General features: G+C 39.0%; 1 protein-coding gene across 1 annotated transcript in view; it reads left to right on the top strand.

The window, feature by feature from the left end:
* The window catches only part of LOC107755925 (calpain-2 catalytic subunit-like), a 16,710-nt gene extending 10,160 nt beyond the window's left edge, over nt 1-6,550 (top strand). The window contains exons 6-18 of the mRNA XM_016572889.1: nt 2,721-2,796; nt 2,881-2,966; nt 3,039-3,113; nt 3,195-3,355; nt 3,438-3,607; nt 4,179-4,190; nt 4,650-4,861; nt 5,083-5,119; nt 5,267-5,332; nt 5,417-5,483; nt 6,030-6,088; nt 6,355-6,423; nt 6,524-6,550. Coding sequence (XP_016428375.1) covers nt 2,721-2,796; nt 2,881-2,966; nt 3,039-3,113; nt 3,195-3,355; nt 3,438-3,607; nt 4,179-4,190; nt 4,650-4,861; nt 5,083-5,119; nt 5,267-5,332; nt 5,417-5,483; nt 6,030-6,088; nt 6,355-6,423; nt 6,524-6,550 — 1,117 coding nt within the window. The remainder of the gene's footprint in view (nt 1-2,720; nt 2,797-2,880; nt 2,967-3,038; nt 3,114-3,194; nt 3,356-3,437; nt 3,608-4,178; nt 4,191-4,649; nt 4,862-5,082; nt 5,120-5,266; nt 5,333-5,416; nt 5,484-6,029; nt 6,089-6,354; nt 6,424-6,523) is intronic.
* The last annotated feature ends 6,474 nt before the right edge of the window (nt 6,551-13,024 follow it).

Below are 13,024 nucleotides of genomic sequence, written 5' to 3'. Positions count from 1 at the left end.
TCCGGCGACCAAGGGGGGGGTCCGGAAGGCCGCGGTGGAGCCGGAGCGACAGAGGACCAAGGTCGATCGGGAGGGAAGGAGGAGCCTGACAGGGATGGAGGGTCGAGGCGCAGCCAGAGGAGTGGAGTCCCGAGGTGGCTGATGGTCGACGACTGACCAAGGCGGAGCCAAAGGGACGAGGGAGCCTGGCGGAGCTGGTGGACTGACGGGCCACAGTGGGGATGAGGGCCATAAGAGCCATGGTGGAGCCGTTGGGTCGACGAGCCGTGGCTCAGAGGCTGGAGGCGGAGACCAGGGATCGGGAGGGAGGGAGGGAGGGTGAGTGGGTGGTTGGGTGGGAATTTGTGAGTATCAGGGCTTTCTGGGATGGTGTGTGCTGCCCACACACACCAGATCGCCACTCCCAACACCGGGAGTGCAGCAGACAGGGGAATGACCTCCGTGGTCGCGACAGGACAGACATATGATGACGGAAGACTGGGCACATCAGAATAAAAGTCAATCAAGTCCTCTAAATCCTGCCTCCACTCACCCTCAGCGGTAGTACAGTGGGCGGGGCTTCCCTCTGCGCTCTCGCTCTCCACTGTGATATCCACCATCGCGTGCACAGTTACCAGCTCTCGCACCTGGTCTGAAGTCTCAGGCTCTAACTCCGGGGCGTCCCTCGGCTCTGTCGCTCTCTAGGCTGGAGGCGGAGACCAGGGATCCTCCAGCCACGACACAGATGGTGGGCTGAGGGTGAGCTGAGGGGCTGCCAGGAGACAGCGGTGGTGGAGCTGAAGCAGAGATGACAGGAGGAGGCAGGAGAGGGAGGGAGGGTGAGTGGGTGGTTGGGTGGGAATTTGTGAGTATCAGGGCTTTCTGGGATGGTGTGTGCTGCCCACACACACCAGATCGCCACTCCCAACACCGGGAGTGCAGCAGACAGGGGAATGACCTCCGTGGTCGCGACAGGACATCCAGATGATGACGGAAGACTGGGCACATCAGAATAAAAGTCAATCAAGTCCTCTAAATCCTGCCTCCACCCTAACCCTCAGCGGTAGTACAGTGGGCGGGGCTTTGGGCACATCAGAATAAAAGTCAATCAAGTCCTCTAAATCCTGCCTCCACTCTCCCTCAGCGGTAGTACAGTGGGCGGGGCTTCCCTCTGCGCTCTCGCTCTCCACTGTGATATCCACCATCGCGTGCACAGTTACCAGCTCTCGCACCTGGTCTGAAGTCTCAGGCTCTGTCGCTCTCTCTGGCGATGGCTCGTCGGTCGCGGAGGGCTGTGGGGTGATGGTGGGCTGGGCTCTGGGTCTGGAGTGGGGCTGGTGTTGTCGTCCGCGATGTCCACGGTGTGCGGCAATCCACAGGACACCAGCACCCACTCCACAAAAAGGCAGCGAAGCTTTCTCGAGGACCGTCCTCGGACGACCATGCTCTGCAAGAGGTGTTGAGGCTCGCGTTATAGAACGTGCAGAGGCAGTCGTCCGGGACTCAGGTAGCTGGTTTAATGTGCAACTTCCAGAAAGAGTCTTGTGTGGTCCTCGAGAGATCGCACCCCCTGCTCCAGCAGGAGGAGGAGGAGGAGGAATTCGGGATGGTCCATACACGTAAGGAAAAGGAAAACTTTCAAAACAAGAAAAAAAGAACAAACGTGTGAACACACGCCACTTACACTTAGTGGTCGGTTATTCTGTCACGACTGAGGACAAAGAGAGTGCACGACGAAAATAATCTTAATTCTTTCATATAATTTCACAGGGAAGGTAAAGGAAGAGCTAAAGGAAGGGAATTTATACAAACGGAAGAGGGGCTAATGACTAAATTAACTAGACACAGGTGAAACAACTAAGGCAAATCAAGGGGAAACAGAATTAGGTCAATGAACAAGACAGACAAGCAAAGTCAAAACAGGGTGATGGTGTGACAATGATAATGACTTTGGACACCAAATACCTGCAATTATAGAATCACCCATTATACCGGATAATCTCGTTCTGCGTTCACACAGAGCACATTACCGGTAAATTTACTGGTAATGTTACAACTTCTCATACCAGAACGAATTTACAGGTATTTTTGAAAAGGTCCTGTTCACACATGATCTCTTAACGGTAGTTTACCACTAAAGACTGTATGTGTGAAATGGGCTAATGACAAAATAGCAAAGAAACAATGGGGAAATACATTTCAAAATAAGTGTACAAAACACAAGACGTGAACACAGGCCAGGATTATGAAAGATTTCAAATAACTGTTTTCTATTTGTAGATATTTTAAAATGTAATTTATACCTGTGATTCCTTTTCAGCATCATTACGCCAGTCTTCAGTGTCACATGATCTTTCAGAAATCATTCTAAAATGTTGATTTGCTGCCCAAAAAACATTTTTCGCTATTTACACTGTTACCGTACTAACAAGGAGGCTAAAGACTGCAGTCACTAGCTTCAGTCACTAGTGTGCCTCTTGAGATCAGGGGAGTGAGGTTTATCTGCACAGCACCGACCCGTTACTCCGTTACAATAACATATGTTATATTACATAAACATTTAATGTTTAACGATAACATTAAAAAGTAACATTTAATGGCCGATACAACAGCTGAAATGTTATGCATCATCCCTAATAAAAATAAAAGAATAAACACTTATTTTGCTATCATGTGGGAAATGCAGGTTCAATCCTGATCTTCTAATGTTTTTTTATCATTACAAATGTCTAAAAGTCCAGTTCGCAGGACACAGAGACGAAGACAAGTCTGAAGCTGGTGAAGCGTCATGCCTACTCTGTCACAGGCGCAAAGGAGGTAAGAAACCGGCACTGACACGGAAATATGGATTTGATCGTCATTAGAGCTCCTTCAATGTTTTTCCTTTCACCTTACCTACAGGTTCATTCTTACGGCTGTCTGGTTCAGCTGGTGCGTATCAGGAACCCGTGGGGTCGGGTGGAGTGGATAGGCCCTTGGAGTGACAAGTGAGTTTTCCTAAACAGATCTTACACCTTCAACATCAGTCCTGAGAGTCCTGTAAAATATGCCTTTTTCAGTTCCAAAGAGTGGAATAGCGTCCAACCTGAGGAGAAAGCTAAACTGGTTTATTCAGCTGAAGATGGAGAGTTCTGGTAAGAGAACTTGAGCTTTTAACCCTCAACAACGTAACAAATACGTTGACAAATACTGACGAATCTTCCTTGACCTGTCAGGATGGCATATTCGGACTTCATACAGCAGTTCTCGAGGTTGGACATCTGTAATCAGACTCCAGACGCCCTTTCAAGCGCCACTGTGAGCCGCTGGAACTACAGCCAGTTTGAAGGTGACTGGAGGGTGGGATCCACCGCAGGGGGCTGCAAGAAAAATGAAGGTAAATCAAATCAAACACAGTGTGCTTGAAACTAAAAAAAAATTTTTATCAACCGTCTGACCATTTGGTTCCTTCTCTCCAGCTACATTCTGCTCAAACCCTCAGTTTGTAATCAAGCTGGAGGAAGAAGATGATGATCCTTATGATGGAGAGGACGGCTGCACGATCCTAGTGGGTCTGATGCAGAAAGAGTTTCGTAAAGACAAGCGGATTGGACGAGACCCGAACGCCATTGGCTTCACTATATATAGGGTAACTGGTTACGTACAATCAGTAATACTGTTAGTACTAGAGGCACCGTTACCATCAACACCACAAACAACGTCACAACCTGCAGTACCACCGACCTTGCAACCATATTTTTAGCAGTCTTAGTTTCAGAGATGTATTTCCCATTCATTTTCTCCAAGGATTCAAAAAAAATTCAAGTCAATAAAGAGCCATGAACTAAAGCAACCTGCTCCAAGATGAATCACAATGTTTCAAACTTTGATTTGAAGCAATTCTCTTGAGGATTCATGATTAGTGTAGTTCTTCATCTGGAGTTTGGCTATAGATTTTTTCCTTTAAATGAAGCTTAAATATTGATTAATAGCCTCCGAGCTCATGGTAGATCTGTCTTGAAATGTTACTACTACTACTACTACTAATAATAATAATAATAATGATAATACAAATTCTCTATGGAGAAAATTTATGTGATTCTACTTCCAGAATGCAACTGTTTTTTCAAACACACTTTTCCTTTGACATAACTATCAATATTACAACTAATTAATTTTTTTTTACATTAAATAATATAATTTGTTTTTGTGTTTTTCAGGTTCCAGATAAGGTGTGTATGATATCTGAATGGTTTGTACATAAAAGTAGTTGGACACCACCAATGTTATGCTAAGGAGCCCCTAAAAGGACAAAAAAATTTTTTTTGATTTGAATAATTGAACAATTATTGCAAAAATTTTGCGCAAACTTTCTCTGGGAAATGCAAATGTTTAGGAAGAGAATACAAAGTTTCTCAGTGGAACAATTAAAAAAAATAGATGGGAAGAAAAATGATTGCAAAACATTTGTGCAAAGTTTCTCTGGGGAATGCAAATGTTTAAAAGATTCTCAGGGGAACACAATACTTTTGCAAGATAACTTCTGCGACTGGACGCAAAAGCATTAAAATGTAATTACTCCTTCCATTTGATGTTTTTCCATCACCTTGTCCCCTTTTGGGCTTCGTACGATACATTTATATGAAACAACCTTTGAGAAGCCATTTCATCCATCGGTGTTTGTGTTGCAGTTAAAGGGTTGCAATAACATTAATCTCGGTCCTGATGTATTGCTGCGTCAGCAGTACACTGCACGGAGCAACCCCTTCACCTACAAGCGAGAGGTGATAGAGCGCTTCAAACTGCCTCCGGGTGAATACGCCATCATCCCTTCCACTTACGAGCCGCATTGCAACGGAAGCTTCATACTGCGCGTGTTCACAGAGAAAGAGGCTGCTGCCAGGTTGTCAAGTGTTTTTATATTTCAACTAAAAAAAACATGAAATTATGTAGTTCCAGTTTTAGACCACATGGGGATGCTGTTGCACAGGTTCTGTTCTGCCTAGAACGGATCGTTACACTAAAACATTTGTTTGTCTGACAAATAAATCGTAACTGTACTCTAAACATTCTTGTATTTGCACCCAAATGCATGATGGATGTTTCTGACTCTCGTCATTGCAGCCCGATGGATACGGAGATCAGTGCAGACGTGGAAAAGGTGAATTCATCATTTACAAACATAGTGTGTGTTATTATTATTTAAAAGAATATAACCGTATAAAATTCAGATATATAACCGTATAAAATCAAAAATTACTTTAAAAAAATATTTAAATAATTTTTAAAACGTTTTTTTCTTACCCAGCAATACATATCCGATAGTGATGTGGACCCACATTTCAAACAACTTTTCAATCAGTTTGCTGGAAATGTAAGTCATTTTTAATGTAAGGCTGGTCATTTTCAGTTCTGGGTCGTTATCGTTATCACACATGATCTTGTCTTCACTCTGCAGCACTCAGAGGTGTCTGTGTTTGAACTAAAGCAGATCCTGGACAGTGTTGTCTCGAAACATAGGAAAACAAACTTTCCCATATATATGTGTGTGTGTGTGTGTGACCCGGGACCACAAAACCAGTCATAAGTCGCCGCACGGGTAAATTTGAATCAATAGCTAACAATACATTGTATGGGTCAAAATTATCATCATAAAATCATTAGGATATTAAGTAAAGATCATGTTCCATGAAGATATTTTATAAATCTCCTACCGTAAATATATCAAAACTTTAGTAATATGCATTGCTAAGTACTTCGTTTGGACAACTTTAAAGATGATTTTCTCAATATTTAGATTTTTTTGCACCCTCAGATTCCAGATTTACAAATAGTTGTATCTCGAGCAAATATTGTCCTATCCTAACAATCATTATTTATTCAGCTTTCAGATGATGCATAAATCTCAATTTTAAAAAATGTACCCTCATGACTGGTTTTGTGGTCCAGGGTCACACACATACATACATACATATATATATATATATATAAAAAGAAAAGAAAGTGCCTTGAAATTGAAATTCTGTGCTTATCGTTCTTACAGTGTTTTGTGGTATTTCACACAGGAACTGATGTGAAGACTGATGGATTTAGTATGGAAACCTGTCGCCACATTATCAGTCTGCTAGATGTATCCTTACCCCACTGGATCATATGAATAAATACTACATGGATCAATACAAAGATTTTGTTTTAATTTTGAAAATATTTATTTTAATTTGACATTTTTATGATTTAATTAATTATTAGCTTTTCATCATCTCACAACCCCCCTGCAGTTTCCTCACAAATCTCCAGTTTGTATTGTAATAACAGATAATCTGTTACAGAGTCAACAGAGTCCTTTCAACCAAATTAATCATCATAACCCTGTTATAACCCTTAACCTCAGTCCAGAGAGACGGGGGCGGCAAACTCGGCTCTGTGGAGTTTCACATACTGTGGATAAAGATCCAGAAATATTTGGTATAATGTATATCTTGGTGTAAATTAAAGATAAATGAAAAATCTCTAATATTAGACCATAATCGATATGGTACAGATCTATTGTGCATCCCTACCACAGAGCAACTTTGTGGCCATTAAGTTCTGAAAAAATTCTTCAGTTTATTTAGCAATGTTAAAGGGGTCATATGATGCTATTTTAAAGATCATTATTTGGTGTATTTGGTGTAACAGAATATGTTGACATGCTTTAATGTTCAAAAAACACATTATTTTTCAAATACTGTACATTATTGTAGGTCCTCTATGCCCCGCCTCTCTCAAACACGTAGTTTTCTTACTTTCCCTTCAGCCTGAGGCTTATTCATTTCACTTTTGGTGTGAAAAGGCTTTTATATTTGCCAAAAATATAACTTTTTTATTTTAAAAACAAACAAGCAAGCCCTGTCCAGATTTAAAAAGTAACGCAAAAGTAACGTAACATGTTACTTTCCATAAAAAGTAACTAAATACCGTAATTAGTTACTTTTTTATGGAGTAACGCAATATTATAATGCATTACTTTTAAAAGTAACTTTCCCCAACACTGGTCTTGCATACCTGATTTCTTCTCTTCTGTTTTTACAATTAATGGTTTTAAATTTAATTAGTTTTTGAATACTGTTATATTTTCTTTCTTTATTATCTGAGTCCCAAATCTTTTGTCAGTGATTATCAATGTTGCTATTAATTTATGTTTTTTTGATATTTTTCAAGGGAAATCTCTATTTTGTCATTATTATTTAATGCTTTTTCACTAATTTGTCAGCTATTTCATTTCCTTGAACTCCCGTATGTGCTGGTATCCAACAGAATTGCACATCTATTCGTAATTTTTCAAAGTTTAGCAGTGCTGTGTAGATTTCTATTAGAATGTCATCTCTAGCTGTTTATTAATACTCTGTATGCTGCTTAATCTGAATAAAATACAACTCTGTCTGGTTTGACTTCCTCCACCGATATAACTACATTATTGGATATTCTTTTACTAATTTTTACTTTGAATTCTGCGATCGCAATGCCCACACCAGTATGTCTATTCCTTAATCTTTAGATCCATCAGTACATATTTCTAAATATCCATAATAGTTTGTATTTATGTATTCTTGTACCAACCTACATATACAGACAAAGACAATGGGAACATGAGGGCTATTACACAGTAGACATGTGCTGGAATTCATTAATACGATATATGAGCAATATCACACGGCCGTAGGTAATCACAGCGTGCCAATATACAGCCATATCTCACGTCTACGAGTGTGATATTATGCATTTACACACTCGTGCTGTCGAACTGTTGTATAAACACAAGAAACAACAACGGAATGACTTTTGTGCAGAACTACTTCCTTCCACCATGGATTCAAATCTCAGTTTGACAGCTGAGCCCAAGCCTCCGTTACTAATTCAAAAACGTCACTTTAGAACTAGTAACGATGAGTTGCTTCATTGAAAGCTTATTGTATTACTGTATTAAACGCCTGTGTATTAGAGTATTATGAGAGAGACTGACTTGAGCAAGTGTGATTACCTGCATCTGATACAGCATTCAATCTTCAGTTCAATCTCATATTCACAATAAAACATTAGTTTTAATGTCCGCTGAGGAAAGCGATAGGCTCTCTTTGTCGTACCATACTTTTTTCTGTGGAGGGTGATTTCCGATGACAGTGCTGCTCAGTGCATTTGTTGGTTGTCTTACAAGCTGTTGTTGAAAGTAAAAATAACTTTCTTGTTTACAACCCTGTTTCAGTCTCTTTCAATATAAAAGTCTTTACTGCAGACTCACTCATAAAAACAGTCTCTTGGCGGAACAACCTAACATCTCTATTACGTAAGTAACCCTCGTTCCCTGAAGGAGGGAACAGAGACGTCATGTCGGTGACCGACGAATTGGGATCTCGCTTAGAGAGACCAATCGACTTCTTGTCCTTTATATTATCTTTATTTTGGGGTGAACAATTTGCTGTGTAATCCAAAGATTTTTCTGACATTGTATTTTGTTTTATTCCGGGTTTTCCGCCCCACATACCTAAATTAAAAAGAAATAGAAACTCCTAACCAATTATAAGGAATAAAATATGAACCCCACTCATATTTGTTGGTTCTGCGTGTCATTTCCCTGCGGCCACATGAATGTCGGATTGAAATGAACATCGCTGTTATTAGAGTAGTTAATCGTTAGCATAAGCGCGGCTAACGCTAATATAATGAGCATTAGAATGAAGTTTCATTAACTATTTAATGCTCCTATAACTTTTATTAGGGTTAAAAAAAACAGGAGGACATGATGACATTTAATATTTTTACTCACCAGAGGCTTTTAAATGAATTGTGAATCTAAAATATGCGTGTTAGAGAATGTACAAATGGTAAACATTGTTTGTGTCATATCAGTCAGAAAAGCAGTTCTGGGCTTTTTTTTTTAGCTAACTTAGTTGTTATTCTTGGCTGAATAACTCTAGAAGGTTTTAAAAGCCCTTTAAAATTAAATATGTACACAGTTTGGATTAAATGAAAGTATAGGCAAATTTTTTAATTAGTATGTTTTTGTGTTTGGCTTTGGTACCGAAATTGGTACCGAGAACCGTGGATTTTCACTGGTATTGGTACCGAATACTAAAATTTTGGTACCGTGACAACACTAACCTCTAATAATTACCAGAGTAAATGACCTACTGTTTTTCAACAAATTAGTGATCCTCTGAGAAAACTAATCCCGTCCGAATGCGAATGTCTGTGATTGACGACGATATTTTATTACAATGCGTTTCCTTGTGTGTTTTGGCTACCGTGAACCGTAGACGCTCTTACCGCGTGCATTTTTGATATGTTTGCCTCCTGGCAAAGAAATTAAAAATAATAATAAAATCAAGAGCCAAATCACCTAAACTGTTAAGACTGGCTAGTGTAATATCAGCATCAGGTAAGATTACTCACCTTCATTTCTGCAGATAAAAACTTCCACTGCTCACTTCTGTATTCTGAATTTGAACTGTTTCTGCTGTGTAAAATCTGCATACATATGTCTCAATACTGTCCCTGATACTGGATTTTGAAGTGTACCAAGGGAAAAATACATTCAATGACCAAAGACTGGGAATCGGACCAGCAGCAGTCCTACGCATGGTTGAGTCTTTTCCCACTTGAAGTGACCTGTTCTTCAACCGATGTTTCACAAAAATCAATCTCATAGATGCATTGCTGGCAAAAGGCCTTCCAGCAACAGGAACCATGATGAAGAACCAAGTCCCAAAGCAGAGAAAACTGTCAAGCGGCAAGGTGATACAAAAAGTGTCTCTGGTCAGAAAGACAAGAACTGAACTGGCAATCACAAAATGGTTTGACAACAAATCAGTGCTTGATGTCTGCAACAGATGATCCAGAAAAGAAAGTCCATGTCCTGGTGAGAAGACTAGCAGTGATCAAGGAGTATAATGACAACATGGGTGGCGTGAACTTGTGACCACATGCTGAGCTGTCAAATAGGTCCAAGAAATGGAGATTGCGTGTAATTACTTACTCGATATTGCCATCACAAACTCGTGGATCCAATACAATTGTGACAGCAAAGCACTCGACAGACCATCAAAGAACACCAAACAGTACCTGGACTTCAAAGTGCCCCTGGCTGAAGAGTTGTTGGATTGTCCATAACTTGATGACAGCAGTGAACAAGAGTTTGAGCCACTAACTAAGATGAGGATCCCGCAACCTGAGCCATCTGTGTCAGGTCTCAGGAGGATATTTGATTAGATGTAAAGTTCAGATGAATTTCTATGCATTTAAGTTGAAAGAATGTACAATTCTAAGTTACAATTCGGAAAGCAGAAAGTCAAGCTCAATAGACTCAAATAGTTATAGTAATCCAACTTACAACCAAGTTCAAAATAAAACTTAAATGCATTGTCTCTTACGTGAATGCATGGGCAATGGGAAGAAAACATCAAGCAGTATTCTGGTTATTATGCGTGTGACAAATGCACACAGATGGGCACAATATAAATAAATAAAGTATAATGGCACATAGCCTGACAGGATAGCAGACTGATGTAATCGATGATGTTTCACACAGTTTTTGTTTGGGTTGCAGCGATATACTGCAGTATCACTTACTGTGTATCTCATCTTTTGCAATTTATCCATTCATTGTATCCATTTAGTAGTTGTTAGTTAAAACCCCTTTTTATTACACTTGTGTCTTTCTTGTGTTGATAATACAGTAAAAAGGCTTTACAAATCAACGATATCTCATAAATCCTTCAGATTGGTCAGGCTACAACTTCCTGTAATTTATGCAATTCTTATTTTTTCAACAATCTTCCATGATTGTTCTTTATTGTCAAGGTGAAATTCCTGGCTGGTGCCCCATGAAATATTATAACCAAAACTAAATATTAATATTTAAGCCCAAAGCCATTGCACTGGTGGTGCTACTTAAATCTAAAATCACTACATTTAGTGGTGCCCCGTGTGAGGCTATGGAAATCACTACACTGACACTGTCCTAAACTGGTTAAAGTCTTATCTTTCAGACCATAGGCAGTTTGTTGCCCTGGGTAAGTGCAGGTCCAAAGCTGATTTGGTTCAATTTGGTGTTCCCCAGGGATCGATTTTGAGTCCCTTACTATTTAGTGTGTATAGAAATGCTAAGTGTTGAATAGAAATGTCCAAAGCTGATTTGGTTCAATTTGGTGTTCCCCAGGGATCAATTTTGAGTTCCTTACTATTTAGCGTGTATAGAAATGCTAAGTGTTGAATATAAATGTCCAAAGCTGATTTGGTTCAATTTGGTGTTCCCCAGGGATCGATTTTGAGTCCCTTACTATTTAGCGTGTATAGAAATGCTAAGTGTTGAATATAAATGTCCAAAGCTGATTTGGTTCAATTTGGTGTTCCCCAGGGATCGATTTTGAGTCCCTTACTATTTAGCGTGTATAGAAATGCTAAGTGTTGAATATAAATGTCCAAAGCTGATTTGGTTCAATTTGGTGTTCCCCAGGGATCGATTTTGAGTCCCTTACTATTTAGCGTGTATAGAAATGCTAAGTGTTGAATATAAATGTCCAAAGCTGATTTGGTTCAATTTGGTGTTCCCCAGGGATCGATTTTGAGTCCCTTACTATTTAGCATGTATAGAAATTCTAAGTGTTGAATAGAAATGTCCAGTTTACTTTATCAAATGAGCGTCAAGTGATACAATTATAAGGTGTTTTTTTTGGGGGGGGCAAGGCTAATTAAGTTAGTAATCTTAGTAATAATCTACGGATGTTATCTGAAGCATTCCTGTGTTTAATAAAACCTGTTTGATCATGATAAATTAATATTGGGATGACTTTCTATTTTTGTAGCTAGCGCTTTAGTAATAATTTTTAATCTGTGTTTATTAATGAAACCGGGTGATTTGTTTTTGGGCATTTTGTCTAATGCTTTATGGAGTTCCTCCAGGATAAGAGGTGCATCTAACATATTTGACTGTTCTTTTGATAGTGTTGGCAGTTGTACGTCTTTTAAGAAATTATCTATTTCTGTTTTGTCTGGGTTGTGATCAGAAGAGTAAGACAAAAGGTTCAAAAAACATAATTTCTTGTGGATTCTGAGTTGTTTCTCTTGATTCAGTAACTATGGCTGGGATAATTGCTTTCGCTTTTTTTCCCGCTTTAACTGGTTTGCTAGATATTTACCCATTTTATTGCTATATTGATATTGTTGGTATTTAAGTTGTTGGATAATAAACAGTTTTTTGGATTATAATGCTGTTAAAGTTCTGCTTTAAGATTATTCAGATTATTTGCAAACAACACTTTTGCAATATCACACTTAGGAAACAAACACTTACAACCCATTTCTCTGAATGATGACAATGAGGGAAGACTGAAGAGACAGAAGTGATACTTTCTAATGCATAACAATGCAGTTATTATTCTTTCATAATAGTGCATGGTGAACGAGTTCTGTCTCATGAATAAACTCTCCAGTCACGGGAGCCAATCACTACTCTGAATTAACATATGTATATGTCATATTTCAGGACGTTTCTTCAAATCCATATGTGAATCCATATGTATGCACATGGTGCTATGTAAACTTAATATGCTTTTGCATGCAAATATTTTATTGTCCTGTTAACTGTCATCTCAAGATATACGCATATAGATAGATAGATCCTTCCTTGTCTCTCACTTGTTCTTCTTTTCTTCTCTCTTCTTGCCCATCACATGTGTCTACAGCTCCAGATGTCTTAGAAAAATAATTAAAAACAATTAGAATGTGATTTTAGCTTGAGCTCTGTGGAGTTCAGCAGGTGTAAATTGTGTCTCGTTAGTTAGTTATTTGATTCACTCTACATAGGCAGCAACTCATATAAATGATATAATCATATAAATAACTACTGATTTCATTTAAAAAAACGGTGAAAGAATTAGACTGAAACTTTTATGAATACTTTTTGGTATAGACTTATTTTCTTTGACATATTTTAATTTATAGAATTTTTTTTTTTTTTGCTTTTGCTTTCATTTATCTCATGCTAATTATAAAAAAAAAAAAAAAAATGTTAGCCTTTGCGTACCTTTTT

Source organism: Sinocyclocheilus rhinocerous, unplaced genomic scaffold, assembly GCF_001515625.1.
Source record: "Sinocyclocheilus rhinocerous isolate Xijiao unplaced genomic scaffold, SAMN03320098_v1.1 scaffold863, whole genome shotgun sequence".
In the NCBI taxonomy this organism is placed as follows: Eukaryota; Metazoa; Chordata; class Actinopteri; order Cypriniformes; family Cyprinidae; genus Sinocyclocheilus; species Sinocyclocheilus rhinocerous.
Note: the sequence above shows the minus strand (reverse complement) of the source record. Positions and strands in the feature narration are given on the sequence as shown.